The 17,750-nt window shown below is 44.2% G+C and overlaps 2 protein-coding genes across 2 annotated transcripts in view; one reads left to right on the forward strand and one right to left on the reverse strand.

The window, feature by feature from the left end:
* On the forward strand, positions 1-12,222 carry LOC138174025 (polyunsaturated fatty acid lipoxygenase ALOX15B-like). Its single transcript, XM_069104181.1, is given in 10 exon segments — positions 1-46; positions 49-99; positions 3,483-3,655; positions 5,124-5,279; positions 5,898-6,101; positions 9,456-9,616; positions 10,757-10,878; positions 10,993-11,093; positions 11,390-11,551; positions 12,178-12,222. Coding segments are annotated over 10 exon segments (1,221 nt in total).
* Positions 7,753-17,750, reverse strand: part of ALOX12B (arachidonate 12-lipoxygenase, 12R type) — a 20,294-nt gene continuing 10,296 nt past the window's right edge. The window contains exons 10-15 of the mRNA XM_069104103.1: positions 17,480-17,566; positions 16,822-16,991; positions 14,906-15,027; positions 13,859-13,959; positions 13,508-13,678; positions 7,753-12,767 (exon numbers count right to left, since the gene is read on the reverse strand). Of these exons, the coding sequence (XP_068960204.1) occupies positions 12,588-12,767; positions 13,508-13,678; positions 13,859-13,959; positions 14,906-15,027; positions 16,822-16,991; positions 17,480-17,566 (831 nt within the window). The 3' untranslated portion in view covers positions 7,753-12,587. The remainder of the gene's footprint in view (positions 12,768-13,507; positions 13,679-13,858; positions 13,960-14,905; positions 15,028-16,821; positions 16,992-17,479; positions 17,567-17,750) is intronic.

A 17,750-nucleotide genomic window follows, 5' to 3' on the forward strand; every position in this document is an offset into this window, starting at 1 on the left:
ATGAGATTGAAAATGAAGGGGATGATGGATCACAAAGGCTCCTGGAAAATCTGGATGAAATCCATGAAATCTTCATGTTCTTGAAATCAAAAGTTTCAGGTCTGTCACGCTGAATATGGAGAGGGGAGTAGGACATATCAGTGGAGCAAAGCCTCAGCCCCATAGACCTGAGCAGCAGTAGTTATGGCCTCCAACAGCCATGGCCAGCCTATAGATCTTCTGCTTTCCATCCTAAAGGAAATCCCTTTCTGTATTCAGTGGCTTACTTCCTGTCCAACATAAACTCCCTTCCTGCTGCCCACATTTACCCTCCTTCCCCTCTGGGCTAGTTTCCTGGACTGTATACATCACTCTTCCTGTCTTGTACAATTTCCTGATGTGACCAAGAGCATTTCCATCTAGTTGGCTTTGACTTACTGCTTGTACAACATAAATTCCAAAGTTTCCCCTTTGGTCTATTTTCTACTATCAGTTGTCTTCTGAGGGGTATAGAAAGACAGTCTTATTCCATCTTCCTCACCCCCCACCCCAGCCCCCATCTCCCATAGGCCTGTTAATTGAAATTCCTGGCAAAAATTCTGCAATACAAATTAGAGTAATACAAATGCACTAAAAAGGCACAAAGTGTTGAAACTGACCTGAGCATGAAAAGATCACTTTGGACTGTGGGCATAGAGAAGAATCCATAGCATGGGATCTGGTCTTGAAAGATGGATAAGCCACCAGCAGGCAGATGTTAGAGATTAGAAATGGGGGGTGGGGAGATAGTGGCAGCAGTTTATTCCAGATATAGAAAATTCAGGTGAGCACAGGGCAGGAAAACATGGGGTTAATAGAGAGAATAGCTGAGTATTCCAGTTTGGTTGGTGTGTACTTCGTCCAAAGGACAGTAGTGTGAAGTAAAAATGGAAAAGTGGATTGGAACTAGATTGGGTGGGGTCTTACATACTAACCTTTCAGGAGTCTGCACTTTATTCAATAGGTAATGAGGAGCCCTTGAAGGTTTTGGAACAGTGGGAATTGTGTGATCAGACATACATTAGGAAGATTATCTCTGTAGGGGATCTACTGGGGAGGGAAGAGACAGGAGTCAAGGAGAGAAATTAAAAGGCCTTTAGACTATTGTAGCAGCAAACACCCAGCGTCCCCAGGGTGGCTGCCAACACAGGTTCTTAGATCTGCTTTGCTAAAGGAAAGCAACTCAAAATTGGTTAACAAGCTTACCTTAATCAGTCAAACATATATCGTTCACCCAGTTCAGGGGAAAAAGGTCAGCACCCCGAACTTCAGAGTATACAGACAGAATTATCAAGACAGAGAAACAGATCAAGTAGACAGGTTTCCAAACTGTCCAAACATTATATCCATACCAAATCAACATCTGGGTGTTTCAAAGCCGGGAAGGGGGAGGGGAGGTGCTCTCAACAAAGGCTTCCCAGATCCTCATCTGATCAAATCACAGAACACTTCTCAAAGTGAGCCCCAAAGCAAAGCCTCACATCAGGGATTATATAGCCTTCTCCTGGGTCAGAGAATGTAACCACCCTCTTGACCCACTGCCCAATCACACAGCATCAAGGTGTGGCCAATTCCTGAAAACCAAGCCTCCTGCCACAGGCTCCATGTGACCACATTCAGCCTATTAGGTGGCAGAGTATATTTTCAAATCAAGGAAGGTTCTCAGAGTCTCTTAAGCCTATCAAAGGGCCTAGGGGCATGGAAGATCTTTAAATTTGCATTTCCATTACAACTATTACCATTGTAATACCTCTTAGAGAGCAGGTAATAGAGGGCTGAGAGGTTGGTAACCACATAACTAGAGAGAACAGATGGATGAAATGTTGTAAAGGTAAAACTGATAGAACTGGCAACTTATTATATAGGGTGAAGGGAAGGGAAGACAACAAGGAGGTTTCAAACCTAGGTGACTCTGGGAACAGTGGTGCCATTCACAGAACCAGAGTAGTTAGGACAAAGAGCAGGTTTGGGGACACAATAATGAGTTCAGTTTTATAAATTGAATGATAGAATGTCAGAACTGGAAGAAATCAGTTTTACTGGAGGAAATTAGGACCTGGAGAAGTTACATGATGTGCCCAAAGACAGATTCATATGTTGAGTTTAAAGTGACACTAAGTTATCCAAGAAGAGATGTCTAACCTGCAGACTGAAGTTCGAGGAAAATATAAGGACCGGGTTGTTTATGAATTGTTTACATAAGAGTGATATCAAATCATGAAAGTTTATGAGATAACCAAGGGATAATGTGTAAATAGATAACAGGTAGATAATGCAAAATATGGGTATCAAATAGAAGATAGCCTGTATTTCACTACTACCAAAAATGGTTTTGTTGTTGCCCTTTGTACTTGAAGAGGACCAAAATGGCATCATTATCCTAGAGTCCAGTTACAGTGTGTCTGATTGTGACTGATCAGACCAATATAAGTGAACTTGCAATGTTCTACCACAGGTCAAGCACAAATAGTCTATGTGAACATTTGGGGTAGATTCTCTAAATCTGCACATTTCATGTTTCTTTTGAGTTCAATTCTGCTCTGCTCATAGAGCACAACACCCTCTCTGATGTGGGCACACCAGGCTGAGCTGTCCTGTGCCAGTGTCTCCCATGTCACAGACCACCAAAAATTAAAGGATTCACTAGAGCCCATTGACCAAAAGCAGAAAGATAAAGCACTCAAACAGTCCATTAATTGAAAGAAATTTGTATGTTTAGCTCAGAAAAGAGAAAACTTAGGGAGGGGACCTGCTATTTGTCTTCAGGAATTTGAAAGGTTGTTATATGGAATCAAGATCAAACTCTGAATTAGGAGCAGTGAATTGCAGAGACTCAAACTTAGGCACTGAAGAAGGAAAATCATGTGCTCAAGTTTATAAAACCAATGAGCAGCAGAGTCAGGAGAGGAGCCTGGGTCTCCGGACTCCCACTCCCCTTCTCACCTCCTTCCTCTCCCCACTTTTGTCAGTAACTCTTTCCATTTTAGTTCTCTGATAAGACCACTCCCTTTCCTATTATGATTGAATTTGAAGTCTCTTCAAATTCTCTACCATCTCCCTTCTTCCTCATCCTAATTTAACCTGCTACTCCATAGGATTGTGTTTGCATCAGTTCACATCGTGGATCTATCAATCAGCAAACATTTATTAAGAACCTACCACATGCTGAGCCAAGTGCTGGAGATTCAAAGATAAAAATGAAACAGTCCATGCCTCAAGCAGCTTATATTCTCTTAAGATAGCTAGGAATGCCTGCATCTCAGAAAAATAGATGGGGACTGAGTTCCTTAGAACAGAGTCAGAAGACTCAAATCCTTCCTTTTTTCCAGGGAAATCAGCACCCTATTAAGCTAACAAATCAGTTGTGGGGGAAGAAACCTTGTTCTCTTGTCCTATGCTGGGAAGCCAGGAACTTGGGTACCTAAGAATGTTGGGTAGTGACCCTGATGTCTTCTATCTCCCAGAGTACATAGCTGACCATTGGCAAGAAGATGCCTTTTTTGCCTCCCAGTTCCTGAATGGCCTCAATCCTGTCTTGATCTGATGCTGCTGCAGCCTCCCAGACAACTTCCTTGTCACCAATGACATGGTGGCTGCCATCTTAGGACCAGGTACCAGCTTGCAGGAGATGCTGAAGGTGAGGGACTCAGATCCTCAGACCCCTTACTTTTGGCTCTTACCCTCACCTCCAGCCACAACTCTCTAAGAATATGGGCATCTAGTCAGCTAAATTTGTCAATTCTCTTCTCACAGAAAATACTTCCTACCTGATGAGTATTTTTAATCTGTCATGCCAAAAGCAGAGGGGACAGAACCAGATTGGCCAGGAGTTCATATATAATCCCCCTTTAGATGATTTGTGAAGTGCCTATTTTTGTCCTGAGAATGACCCTTTAAAAAAAATTGTACGATGACCAACCAGTTCACAAACTCATTCAAGGGGCCTTAGCAATTTGTCATTGGTTTTGAACTGGTGAGAGCTTTCTTGATGTCCAGAGCTAGCCTAACAAATGGCTTGTTTGAGCAATTTGCAATAGGGTAGAAAGCTGATTTGGGGATCCTATGAGAGGAACCATGAATGGCAGAATGAAGAGATTCCAGAACTTGGAATTAAGAAATTTAGGGCTCAAATCCTGTTCCTCATACATATTAACTGTGTGGCCATAGTCTGGTCACTTATAGTCACCTCATTGCCTCCAGGCAACTCTGTGGGATAAGTTGCAAATTGTGGATCTGCATCCATGGAGGAATCTCCACACCTGGGAAGTCACAGCTCTGGCTCTCCATATACATCTACTGACATAGTCTGGGACTGGACCTCTAAAAGTTCACCATAGGCTGCTTAGTTTGTAGGAAATGTAGGAGAGCTGGTCTTTAGTCCTGACTCTAATTAGATATATGACTTCAGGCAAGTCCTATCCCATTCTGAACTTGTTTCCTCCTCCATAAAAGGAAAATCATCCCAAAGGGCCCTTCTAGCTCTGCTGCTCTATGATATAAATCTGTGACTAAGATGATCTTAATAATATTAATAATAACTGTCGTCATCATGCAGTCGTGTCTGACTCTTTGTGACCCCATGGACTATGGGATTTTCTTGGCAAAGGTACTAACATGGTTTGCCATATTCTTCATCTGTGGATTAAAGAAGACAGAAGTTAACTGGCTTGCCCAGCTAATGTGTCTAAGACTGGATTTGAACTCAGGTCTTCCTGACTTCTTGTCCAGTGTTCTATCCACTAAACCATCTAGATACCTCATGATAATAATAGCAAACGTTTATATAGTATTTACTATGTACCAGGTAGTGCTCTAAATGCTTTACAATTATTATCTCATTGATTATCTCATATCTTATAACTCTGGGAGGTAGGTACTATTATTATCCCCATTTTACAGATGAGGAAACTGAGACAAATGGGTTAAGTGACTTATCAGATAGCCATTAAGTGTCTGAGGTCTGATTTGAACTCAGTTCTTCCTGACTTCAGGTCTACAGTACCTCTTTGTTCTAAGTTATACTTACCCCTTCCTTCTGAGTCTTTTGGAATTGGACTTTATACTGTTGGAAGGTCTATCCTTAGCCTTTTAGAAAGACCTTTTAGAAGGGTTCTCTGTACCTGGTGGATCATAGCCTTTTCTCAGGCCTCTCTCCTGGTCTCATTGATGGAAAACCCCAATTTGTGGCTGGCCCAATGCCTCTGCTACACCAGAGACTAGACGGTGGGCCACTCCTGCCCCTTGCCATCCAGGAGAGATGTGTCATGGGATGGAGTGGGGGAAGATGATGCATGTAAATACATTATATAAATGTGTTACAAGGATATCTAAAATCCTTTGGAGGTATGGATTTGCTTGAATAGACTTAGTACCAGGGACCATCAGGTTAAAAACTGCTTCCTAAGGCACTGAGAAGTTGCACTCTGCATCATAATGGGAATGCCCACAGATGAAATCACAGATCTTTTGAAAGATCAAAGTCCTTTTACTATCTTTTGAGATTTTTGTTGCTAAGAGTGACTTTCCTGGGGAAATATTGGGAGGGATATATTTGGAAGTGAATGTTTCATTGAAAAGTTACTTTTAAAATCTTTTTAAAAGAAAGAAGATGGTGATGATGTTTTTTGGCGTTTTATAGAGCACTGAACTGGAAGTCAGAAAGTCTGAATCCTACTCCTGACTTTGCCACTAATCATCTCCCCTTCCCTGGTCTCTATCCTCTGTTTCATGAATGGGTTGGATTAGAGGATCTTTGAGATTACTCCCAGTTCTGAATATCATGTAGATTTGACTTGGGAAATGTCTTTGTTGACCTCAAAGGCTCAGAAAACATTTCTTCCATCTGTCTTTGTCTCTCTGGCAGCCTCTTTGCTCTTTAGCTCAGCCAGACTCCAGGCCCTGACAACCCCATCTTCTTGCCAAGCAATTCAGAGAAGGACTGGCTCCTGGCCAAGACCTGGGTCCAAAATTCAGAGTTCTTCATCTATGAGATGGTCACTCACTTGCTCTGCCCACACTTCATTTCTGAGGATTTTGCCATAGCCACCATGTGTCAGCTGCCCATGTGCCATCCAGTCTTCAAGGTCAGGATTACAACAGATCCTTCCACATTCCCTCTGAGCCCCAGCCATCTGACCATCTCCCCAAAATATCAGGAATCTTCATGAGGGTTCAAAGAATCATAGATTTAGAACTAGAAGGGGCCTCTGAAATCTTGTCCAAGCCCTTCATTTTCCAGATGAGGAAACTGGGTTCCAGAGAGGTTAAGTGATTAGTCCAAGATCACCCAGATAGAAAGTGGCTAAGCCAAGATGTGAATCTTAGTCCTTTGATTCAAAATCCTTCTTCTGTATCACATGATTGGAACCTAAGGTAGAAAGGCATCCCCATCTCTCACTTTTCCTTCCCACAGCTGCTCATCCCTCATTTTCACATCAGTACTATAGGATACATGGACTTCTGTAAACCTGGGGCCCTCATGAATAAGGTCAGAGAAAGGGGAATGGAAGGGACTGGGGGAGTAAGGGATCTTTGGAATCTAGGCCTAGGCTGAAGACATCAGAAGGAGGGGACAAATCAGTCAACTAAGAGTGACTAAAGATCCAGGATATAGAATGAAGTGGAGTGGAGGAAGCTTGGGCAGGGTTCAAGAATAAGAGAGAATCTGGGATTTTAAGGAAAAGGGGAATGGAGGTATGTCTAAGAATTAGAGGCCTTCCTGGAGAGAAAGTTGGAAGTGGGGCTATCTGACTCTGGAAATAAGGAAACTGAGAGAATTGTCAATTGGAGTACAGATTGCAGTAGATCCAGAGAAATACTTTCTTCAGAGAACTTTGTAGAAATCTCTCTCACAGCACCAATCAGCAGTACTATAACCAGGATGTCAGTACCCAGGGCAAGAGACAGGAAAGGCACACCTTCAGGCCTGGGGTGGAGTGGAGTAGGGAGGGAAAAGAGAAATCATTCCTAGGACACCCTTGTAAATCACCTGGTAGTTTACAATTTAATTCGGTACAACATACATTTATTAAGTGCCTTCCTAAGCACCAGGGATTATTATTAGTATTATTTTGTCTGGACCTATAATTTGCCAGAGTCCTATGGGGATATTGAGATCAGGTTTTCCTGGCTCCATAGCCAGCTGTCACCTCTCTACTCCATGCTACCTTTTATGCATTGGGGATAGATACAAAGACAAAATCGAAACAATCTCTGCCCTTAAGAAGCTTACATTCTCTTTGGTGGTTGCATTTATGCAGAGATGCATATACATAATCATTTGGGGAAGTAGAGAAGACTAACAATAGAATGATGAAAGAATTTTCTAAGGGAGTGGCACATGAACTGAATTTTGATATTAAATAGTTCTGTGCTAATAAATTTTAACAACTGGCTCTCCGGGGGCGGCCAGGTAGCACAGTGAGTAAGAGCACCGGCTCCAGTGTTGAGAAGACCTGGAGATCAAATCCTGGTCTCAGACACTTAGCACCCACCCAGAAACACCTGGCCGTGTAACCTTGAGCAAGTTACTTAACCCCAATTGCTCAGGGGTGGCCAGGTGGCTCAGCGAGTAAGAGCACCGGCTCCAGTGTCGGGATGACCTGGATCAAATCTGGGCTCAGATACTCAGCACCACACCCAGAAATAACTGGCTGTGTAACCTTGAGCAAGTTACTTAACCCCGATTGCTTTAAAAAAAAAAAAACTGGCTCTCCAAAAAAAAGGTCCACACAATACATTTTAAAGTTTAATTTACAGTATTAACATTTTCTCTATCACTTTCTTAAGTCTAGACAATCAACAAAACAATAAATCAAGTCTTGATTTGTAGCATTTGCCTATTTCCAAGCTCACTGGAAATTTAATAATCAGCTCTTGAATCTGGAAGTTTAATGAAGATGATGTTGGAATAGTCCAGGGAATATATGTGATGAGGACCTGAAATAGGGTGGTGGTTTCATGAGTGTAGAGGAGAAAGACATGAGAGATATTTAGGATATTATACAAGATTTGAGAACTGATTGTATATGGGAAGGGAGAGAGCAAGGAAGAGTGGATGGAACTTTGGTGGTTGGAACAATGGGACTTGTCTTCAACAGAGAGGGAATTTTGGGGGAGAGTTGGGTTTGGGCAGGTGGGGGGAGGGAAGATATATCCAGGAAAAGGGACTGAAAAGCAGTGATTAGACAAGAAGGAAGAGTAGTCAAGAGGATGGTCAACAGTGTCAAAGGCTGCAAAGAGGAAGGGGAACTGAGAAAATGCCACTGGGATTTTGCAACTCCAAAAACCATGCCATCTTAGAGAAATCAGTTTCAGTTGAATGGTGATGTCCGAAGCTAGGTTAACAAAGGTTCAAATAGTGAGTGACAGGAAAGGAAACAAGAAAAGACATAGGTGACTCGTTCTAGGAATCTGTCAATAAATGCCAGGAGAGAAGCCTGGAGTTTGGGTGGTCCAAACCTCCTGTCATTGCATCCCAATTCCAGCAGCCATTCTCTGCAACACTCATAGCACTACCCAGTAAATCACTGCCCATCACATACTTTCTAGGCCCTCTGCAATCATGACCCCTCCTGAAAGCAACAGCAGGGTCAAAGTAATGTTTCCTTCATACAGAGAAGTACGATCTCCCACCAGTGGGAGAAGGAGACATATGGCCAGGACCTCTCAGGGTGACAATCCCTACTGAAATAAAGATCTCTGCTTCCAAGGGAGTTTGGGTGTGGGAGGAGGGGAGTCCTCCGCCCATCTATTCTTTCTGCTACGCTGCCATCTTCTGGTATCTGGGCTGAACTGTTCTCTAGCTGCCACTGGAGTCACTTGTCCTTTCTTTTAGCTCACAGACCTAAAGGTATCTCAGGTCTTTTAAGATTTAGACCCCCATCTACTACATGTAATGAAGATAAGGGATAGAGAAGATCTTAGAGGATAAAATGGACAATCTTGATCACATAAAATTGAAGAGGTTTTGCGTGTACGAAATCAATGTAGTTAAAATTGTAAGGGAATCAGTTAACAGAGAAGAAAGCATCTTTGCAACAAGTTTCTCTGATAAAGAATGGATATACAAGGAAATGTTCCAATCCTATTCTTAGCCACCCCATAAAAATCTTCCTTTGGTAACTTAACTTAGCAAAACTCAAAGGGAAGGGTGGGGCTAGTATTTTTTGTACTTCCAACACCAAATTCCTTTCTCTCCTACACAATTATGTGTCCCTGTCTCATCTCCTCTACTAGACTGTCATTTCTTTGACGGCATCTTTGTATTCTTTTCAGCTGCTAGCTTGGTACTCCGAATGAATGAATGGGGACATGGAAGCAAAGGTAGGGAGTGAGGGTGCTTAGAGCTGTGAGGGAGTAGGAGGAAGAAGCAAGGGATATAGGTGCCCTCTGCATCCAGATGGGGGTGATGTCTCTGCTTCCCTGTAATCTACAAGTCTAGGACACTGGGCTGTCTTGAGTTGGTAGCCAGAAGGATGAAAGTCCTCACCTACCGTTCCCTCTGCTTGCCCCACAACTTAGCTGATCGAGGGGTCCGGGCACTTGCCAGTTATCACTATCACCATGATGGACTGCAGATCTGGGATGCCGTGGAAAGGTGAGGATAAAGACCCATGGGTCCAAGACCCCCAGATGTCTCTCTGCACCAGCCCTCATCCAGCCCTTTATACTCTACAACCTTTAATTCCCCTTAGAGATCTAGACTTTGGTACCATTTTCTATAGTTTAAACTCATCATATGTTCTATTCTCTTCTTTGATTTGCTTTTAATGTCTCTATTTCTATTGGGGAAACCATCTTTCCATTCACTCAGGTTTGGGATATCAGTTATCTTTTGGCTTTTCCTTCTCCCTCACTCCCCTACATCCCATAAGACACCTAATTCTGTTGATTCTTCCTTCAAAATGTCTGTCATGATGGTCTCCTCCTTTCTACTTTTTGCTGCTAGCCCCCTAGTTCAGATTCCCATCTCCTCTCACCTAGCCTGCTGTAATAGCTTCATAACTGATTTCCCCCATCAGTCTCCCTCTTTCTCCAGTCCCTCTTGTACATAGCACTCAGATTAATCTCCCTGAAGCACTATTTTCATGTCACTGCTCAAGAGCCTACAATGGCCCCCAGTTTCTACTGCATCCAGTCCAAAACATCATTTCTGTGATTTTTCAAGTCCCTCTGTAATCTGGTCCCAACTAAAATCCCACCATCTACAGGAAATTTTCCCCAACCCTTCTTAATTTTAGTGCCTTTCTTCTGTTAATTACTTCCTATTTATTCTGTATATAGCTTGCCTGGTATGGATTTGTTTGCATGTTATCTCCCCTATTAGATTGCAAGTCCCTTGAGTGCAAAGATCATCGTTGTAGTACATTAGTACACAGTAGGCTCTTAATAAACATTCATTAATTGACTGGTCCTACCTTTCTTTCTAACCAGCTCTCCCATTACTACCCAATATACATCCTGTACTCCAATCCAGCAAGATCCAGAAATTCTCCTCATTCACCACACATTAGTGTCATTAACTCTAAGCCTTTCTTATAATGCTTTTCCCTCAAAACAGCTGAGCAAGTGTCCTTGGGCAAGGCATTTTGCCTCTATTTCTTCATCTATAGAATAAGGGCTAGACTAGAAAATTTCTCAGCACTGACTTTCTTACTGATTAATTGGCTAACCCTCTACTGTACTGGGTATACAGCAGGTGTGTCAGTGCGTAGTAGATATTTATTAACTGTTTCAGATTTGTCTCAGATGTCATTGGTATCTACTACCCAGAGGACAGATCTGTCCTCCAGGACTCAGAACTCCAGGCCTGGGTCCAAGAGATCTTTATGGAGGGCTTTTTGGACCAAAAAAGCTCAGGTATAGGTTTCTACTCCTAGTATCTCAGTTCTCCATCTCCCCCCAGAACTGGTTCCTCTCTGGAATAGATATGCAGTATTAATTCCCAGTTCCCTCCTTGCTTTACCCCTCCAGGTGTCCTCACTTGCCTGGAGACCCTACAGGCCCTGGTTCAGTATCTCACTATGATTATTTTCAATTGTTCTGCCCAGCATGCTGCAGTCAACAGCAGTCAGGTGAGCTGACCCGTAAACTTCTTCCTCTCTTTGCATCCCAGAGAGGGCCTACTTGGGCTTGAGCTGAGGACTACGAGTTCCTGTGGGCTCAGATTTTGGAAGAGTAGGGGTGTTGACCTAGAAGTGGGTAAGGAAGGCCCTGGCCTTCTAAGAACTTGAGGCTAGGAGGGAGGCAGGAATGGGAGAAGATTGGTGACTTGGAGCTGGGGAAGGAGGCTCCCTAGGTCCCCTGAGGAGAACTGGAAGCCATGGGTCCTGACTTAACTATCTGTGGATGGGGGGGCAGGGGTTGTCAGTTTGACTTCAGTGCCAGGGTACCCAATGTTCCCACTTCCATAAGGCTGCCCCCACCTGTAACCAAGGACACTGCAGACCTTCTGGGATCCCTCAGGGATGTCACCACAGCTTGCCATGCCCTGATACTCTTCTGGGGTGTCAGTGACCAGGACAGAGGCATGGTGAGCCATGCAGTGGATCTGGGGCTGGGACCTGATCAGAGAGATCTCAGATTCAGGGGCAGGACTGAGAGGCTTGGTCCTGACCTGATTTCCAGATGGGTGAGGCCAGAGTGTGGGAGAGTTGGGAGTTCAAGGCTGGAGGAGGAAGGGAGAATCTCAGATGCCTGGTCCCACATGCTTCTCCCTGTCCCCAGAGGCTCCTGGGTAACTAACTACCCAGATGTGCACTCCATGGAGGAGACCGCCCAGGCAAAGCATAGCTGCCTTCCAGAGTCACCTGGTCCAGATCTCCAGGGACATCCAGGAGCAGAACAAGGACCTAGAACTGCCTTACACCTACCTTGATCCTCTCCATATAGAAAACAGTGTTGACATATAACAGAGTCATCTCTCTACTCCCACCCAAGAGAAAACATCAGCTTGTTCTGCATTGTAATAGTATGATGAACCAGAAAACCCGGAAATCCTGGTCCCTACTTCCAATCTTACCTTGGACCCTTAGCACTCCAGTCTTGGATCTAGGAATTCTAAGCCCTTGTCACTTTCTTCTCTCTCAGTCCTAAAACCCCAAGAATCCACCTCCTCCACCCCTTTAAAGCAGACCTGTGCCTGCCTTTGTTCTATAGCCTCAAGAAATGCTGGTGATACCAGTAAATGCTGTCAAGGCCTAGGCTGTCCCAGCAAGCTTTGTCCAACTCCGACCTCCCTCACCCCTAAATCATGCATGCTGATACAACTAGAAGGCATTCGAGCTGTTTGTGTGTGTGTGTGGGTGGGGTTGGGTTTTTTGTTGTTGCTGCTGCTTTTGTTGTTTTAAGAACAGAGAGTGCTGGGTGGTAGGAAGCAGGAATCCACAGAGCAGTAAATAGTTTCTCCCTCCAAGGGCTAGGTCAATGAGGGTAGGAAGACCAGTTTCCTAGCTCCTCAAGAGGAATCAGGGCTGGAGACACAGTTTTTTGGGGCCCTGAGTGGGATATATGTTCATGTACATACATACATATTGTATGCATTACAGTAGGGGACCAGGAGAAGACATCTAGATGGAAATGCTGTTCTCAATTAAGGCAGGATCTAGATAGTAGTAGCCAATGGGAAGGGTCTTGTTCCGCTCTTTGATGTTGCAGGAAATTTGGGCCAAACGCTCTTTGAAATTCTGAATGTACTTCCATGGTGTTTCCTCTACAAAGTGAATGTCGGGAAAGTGACCCAGTGGCCTCTGTGGATTGAGAAAAGTAGAAGGAAGTTATGGGGTCCAAAGATCCAGTCTCCTAAATCTGGGTTGGGCTAGGCCTGATCCATTTTCTACAAAGCCCCTTAATGCTACACCCTTGTGCAGAGACAAGTTGGGAGTAGGTAGGCAGTCACTTAGAAAGTGACACCTAAAGATGTGACTTTTTGGGGTGGCTAGGTGGTGCAGTGAATAGAGCATCAGCCCTGGAGTCAGGAGGACCTGAGTTCAAATCTGACCTCAGAAACTTAACACTTACTAGCCATGTGAGCTTGGGCAAGTCACTTAACCCCAACTGCCCTGCCTTCCCCCCTCCAAAAATCAAGAAAAGAAAAAAACATGACTCTTATAAATGCATTTTTAAAAAATACTGGACAATTTTCCCCATGACCTTAGTTCATATAGTCAGTTGGTCTAAAGTAAAAACCAGGCAGATAGTAACACAAGGACACAATTTTTAAATCCACCTGGATTCTAGTACTGCTCTACACATACACTGTAACCTATAGGTCCCTTTGGTGCCACCCACCCAGCTCCCTCCTTTTACTTCTTCCATTTCTCCCCTCCAAAAATATTATTTGTAGGGGGCTCCCTCCCTCCTTTCTCCCCAACTCCCAAATTTCTAGCTTCCTTCATCCTGCTAGTCCTGGCCACCCTCTTCTAGGTCCAGTTTAACAACATCACTTTCCCACCCAACATTCCCACACTCAGCCTCCATCCTCCAGTACCTTGTCATCAGGTTCCTTACTAAGGGTCCAGAGCACAAGGAGCACAATGCATGAGGTTTTAACATCAGGCAGTGATTCCAAAAAACTCTCCTCGGTGGTCAGCCCCTTCTCCTGCATAGGTGGGCACCTCATGGATGATGGGAAATTGGGCATCCAGGATGTGTATTCTAGCTGGAGACAAAGGGAAGAGAAGGGGATCTGGTGTCAAAATGAAAGCCTAGTTTCCAAATGACCGACCCACTTGCCTATCCCAGTGCCAGAGTAACCTTGTCCCGAATCAGGGTCATGGGACTGTGAGCAGAAATAGGGCTGTGAAGGAGTAGACAAATTTTGGAGTCCCCACCCCAATACCTGTCCTGTGTTGACAGCAGCATGCTTGGCTGAGCAAGTGTAGATGACAATGGTGACATAACGGATAAGCTCAGGAACTGTCCTTAGGCAGGTGGGGAATCCTGGGGGTTGGAGAGGATACAGGGTCATTTCCATAAATCTTCACAATCTGATGCCACCTTACATTCTGAACCTTATTTCATACTTCTCCCCTCTGTGCCTTTTATATGGAGCTCCATCTGGACTACTCTCTGCATCTCATCAGGGTCTAGGTTCCCTATGCTTAGAACACTATCCTTTAAAACCCAATTTAGGGGTAGCTAGGTGGTGCAGTGAATAGAGCATTGGCCCTGGAGTCAGGGAGGACCTCAGCTCATAATCCGGCCTCAGACACTTAACATAAAACTAACCTTATAACTTTGGGCAAGTCACTTAACCCCAATTGCCTTGCCTTCCCCCCTCCAAAAAAAAATTTTTTAAAGGAATTTAAATGTCTCCTTTTCCAGGAAGACTTCACTGATCTCCCCTATCAGTAACAATCTTTCACCTCAGAACTCCTACAGTACTTTGTTCTCACTGTTGATGTTATCTCACTCCCAGACTGTAGAAATAATAAAATAATAAGAGTAATAACAATAATTAACATAGAGCTTTAAGATTTGCAGAGCACTTTACAAACGTTATCTTATTTGAACTTTACAACAGCCTTGTAAGATAGGTGTCATGACCCCTGCTTTACAGGGGAGGAAACTGAGGCTTGGAGAAGCAATGGGTTTTAGATGGGTCACACAGTGTGTGTCCAAGGCAGGATTCAGAGCCTGGTCTTCCTGACTCTAGCATCAGCACATTCCATTCCTTCCACTTAGAGCTTATGTTATCTGTATCTCCTATATCTCTTCTAGGGCCTAGCCAAGAGTAACTTGGGTACCGCAGACAAAAAATAAACAAATAAATTGGAATGCAATTAACCCCTTTGAATATCCATCCAAGGATGTTTACATTCTGGGGCCCAGGTAACAGTGAAGGGCTTGAGTTGAGGAGGAGAAAGTTGGGAGTAGATTCTAGTACCTGAGCTCTCCCGACCCAGGAAACACTCAGTAAATATCTCCCGCACCCAGGCTTGTAGTTCAGTGTCACCTTCCACAGCAGCATCATTCCGGTAGTAGTAATTGATGATCTCAGATACATACCTATAGGGAAGATAGCAACTCAATCCTGGAAGCAAAGTTCCTTCCCTATCTCCATCTTAGGGTCCATCCCTCCTTCCTCCTCCCTGCTTCTGTCAGTAGAACCCTCATTTCTACAGGGATTGCTTCTCTATTCCTAGGACTAAGTCAGAGAAAGTTGTTTCAAAATTACAAGGTTTGAAAAGTGAATACTACTGTCCACTAGGGGGAGGCATTAAGCTCTTCCCAGTCCCACACCTTGGAGACTTGACAGCAAGAAATAAATCTCCAAGGGGAAGGGAATTTCCTAGGATGAAAAAATATGTCTTTATTAAAAATATATATATATACTAAAAAGTCCCCCTTTTTGCATCAGTCCATGACTGTGGGGTGCCTTGGTAGCCACTTAATTTGCTCTGCCAGTGGTGATTCTGACTAGGCCACCACAACAGGGGAGAGGTTTGAGTCCAAAGGACTTGGCATCAGTTCCTTGCTCTGATGTTTACTATCTCTGTGACCTTGATTAAAACAATTAACTTCTCTGGGTCTCAGTTTTCTGCTCAATAAAATAAGGAGTTTGAAGTATCAGCAGACTAAAAGAACTATGGACCCTTTTAGAGGTTCAAAGTCTCCTGAGGCTTTCTGGTTCCAAAAGACCAAGGCTCTTGAGATGAATGTGCATATAGTAGAGATGGACTGAGGAACTTTGTTGGAACGGATTGGGAGGGCTGTCCAAGAACACTGCTGAGCAAAAGGTGCTCACAATGCAAACTGGAACAAACAGGTTGACACCTAGAACTTTGGAACTGGGAGAAGCCCTCAAAGATCATCTAATCCAACCATCATTTTACAGATGTAGGATAGGAGGCCCAGGGAGAAGGACCTTGTCCAAAGTCACACAAGAAGTTAGTAACAGGGGCAGCTAGATGGTGCAGTGAATAGTGCACTAGCCCTGGAGTCAGGAGGACCTGAGTTCAAATCTCACCTTGCTGTGTGACCTTGGGCAAGTCACTTTTTAAAAAAAAGCAATCAGGGGTTAAGTAACTTGCTCAAGGTTACACGGCCAGGTGTTTCTGGGTGGGTGCTAAGTGTCTGAGCCTGGGATTCGATCTCCAGGTCATCCTGACACTGGAGCCAGTGCTCTTACTCGATGTGCTACCTGGCTGCCCCATGGGCAAGTCACTTAACCTCATTTGCCTTCCAAAAACAAAAACAGAACTTAGTAACAGACAAGTGACTAATACTCCTGACTTCTAGCCGATACTATTCTTTCTTTCTTTTGAGACTGAGTCTCTCTATCTCACCCAGGCTTAGAAGTGCAAGAGTCATTGATAAGTCCAATCCCCAGTATGGACAGGCATCAGAGCTTTGACTTGCTCTATTTCTGACCTTAGACAGCCTTGTAACTATCTCACCTTTTTTCCACCTCCTGGAGGAACGGTGTTGGACTTAGTGCCCAGCCTCAACTTCCCCATTAGCAGGAATTATAGGTGTATAATGCCATCCCCAGAGTCTGGTACTCTTTCTGTTCTACCACATCTCCTCTAGAATAAGGCCCAATGTATATTAATTTATGTGTGATAATGTAGAATATCATTCAACTGACTTTTCATTTCTATTATATTCTGGCAAAATAAATCAGTCTTCATTTAAAATAAAACCCACATTCAAGCTCCTTTTATGTAACTGTAATCCCCCTCATATTCCTGCTGTCTCCAACACCCCCGCTACCCCCACCCCACCATCCTCTTCTATTTCTTCATCCTTTCAACTCCTTTCCAACTTTATTCCTGTCCCCTCAGTTCTCCATCCACTCACGTCTCAAGAGCCCCCCACACAGCCAGACAGTCATCTCGGTAATAGTATCGAGGCAAGTCCTGTACCCCACGACGGATGAAGTCATTGGGAAGGTAGAGATCCTCGTATTTTGTCTCAGCAAAAGCTCGGGTCATCACCTCAGCAAAACCTGCTAGGCCTAGAGACATGGCCTGGGGACAAGGAGTCAGATATGGGAATCTGATGCACACACAGCAATCCTTCCCCAGAGAAACAGACAAAGGACACAAATGGTGGGGAGGGAACCTGCCCAATATACAACTTCCCCTATGGAAAAATGGACACGTAACCTCAACTCGGGACTCACCCTCAGTCAAGAAATCCCCACCACACCCCCCACCATGAAACTCAGCATCACTGTTCTTCTCCAGATCCTGCTCACAATCTTACCCATTCCTCTGTTTTCTCTATACTCCTAGATTCAGAACCTTCTCCATGCTGAGCAGCCTGTCATCCCTTCCACAAAACTGGTGAAAAGTCTTTCCATCCATCTAACTTTAGTGTCCTCACCTACTGCAGGCGTTGGGTTTGGGGACTCAGAAGGAAAGGAAAGCTATCTGACCCAGCATGGTTTGGGGGACTGAGTAGAAGAAAAGTAGGGAGAAATTTAGGAAGGTCTGGGCAGGCAATTCCCTCTTACCCTGTCAGACAGGCCACCCTCATTCAGGAGGAGAGCACGACCAATGCTGTTGATCTGGATGGTGTATCGAGTATGGGGGACGATGAGCTGAGGAGAGACAGAATGGAGCTGATGGGACCAGAGGAAGCACTGGGAGATGAGCCACTCAGAATTATTCATCTCGTACAGGCAGGAATGACCCCATTGTTGGTGTCTCCATTGCATAGCATTAGAAAGCCATATCCAAAAGCTTCTCTCTCTCTCTCTCTCTCTCTCTCTCTCTCTCTCTCTC

The sequence above is a fragment of the Petaurus breviceps genome, unplaced genomic scaffold (assembly GCF_028583685.1).
Source record: "Petaurus breviceps papuanus isolate PSGF00001 unplaced genomic scaffold, PetGlider_PUasm1.0 673, whole genome shotgun sequence".
Classification (NCBI taxonomy): domain Eukaryota; kingdom Metazoa; phylum Chordata; class Mammalia; order Diprotodontia; family Petauridae; genus Petaurus; species Petaurus breviceps.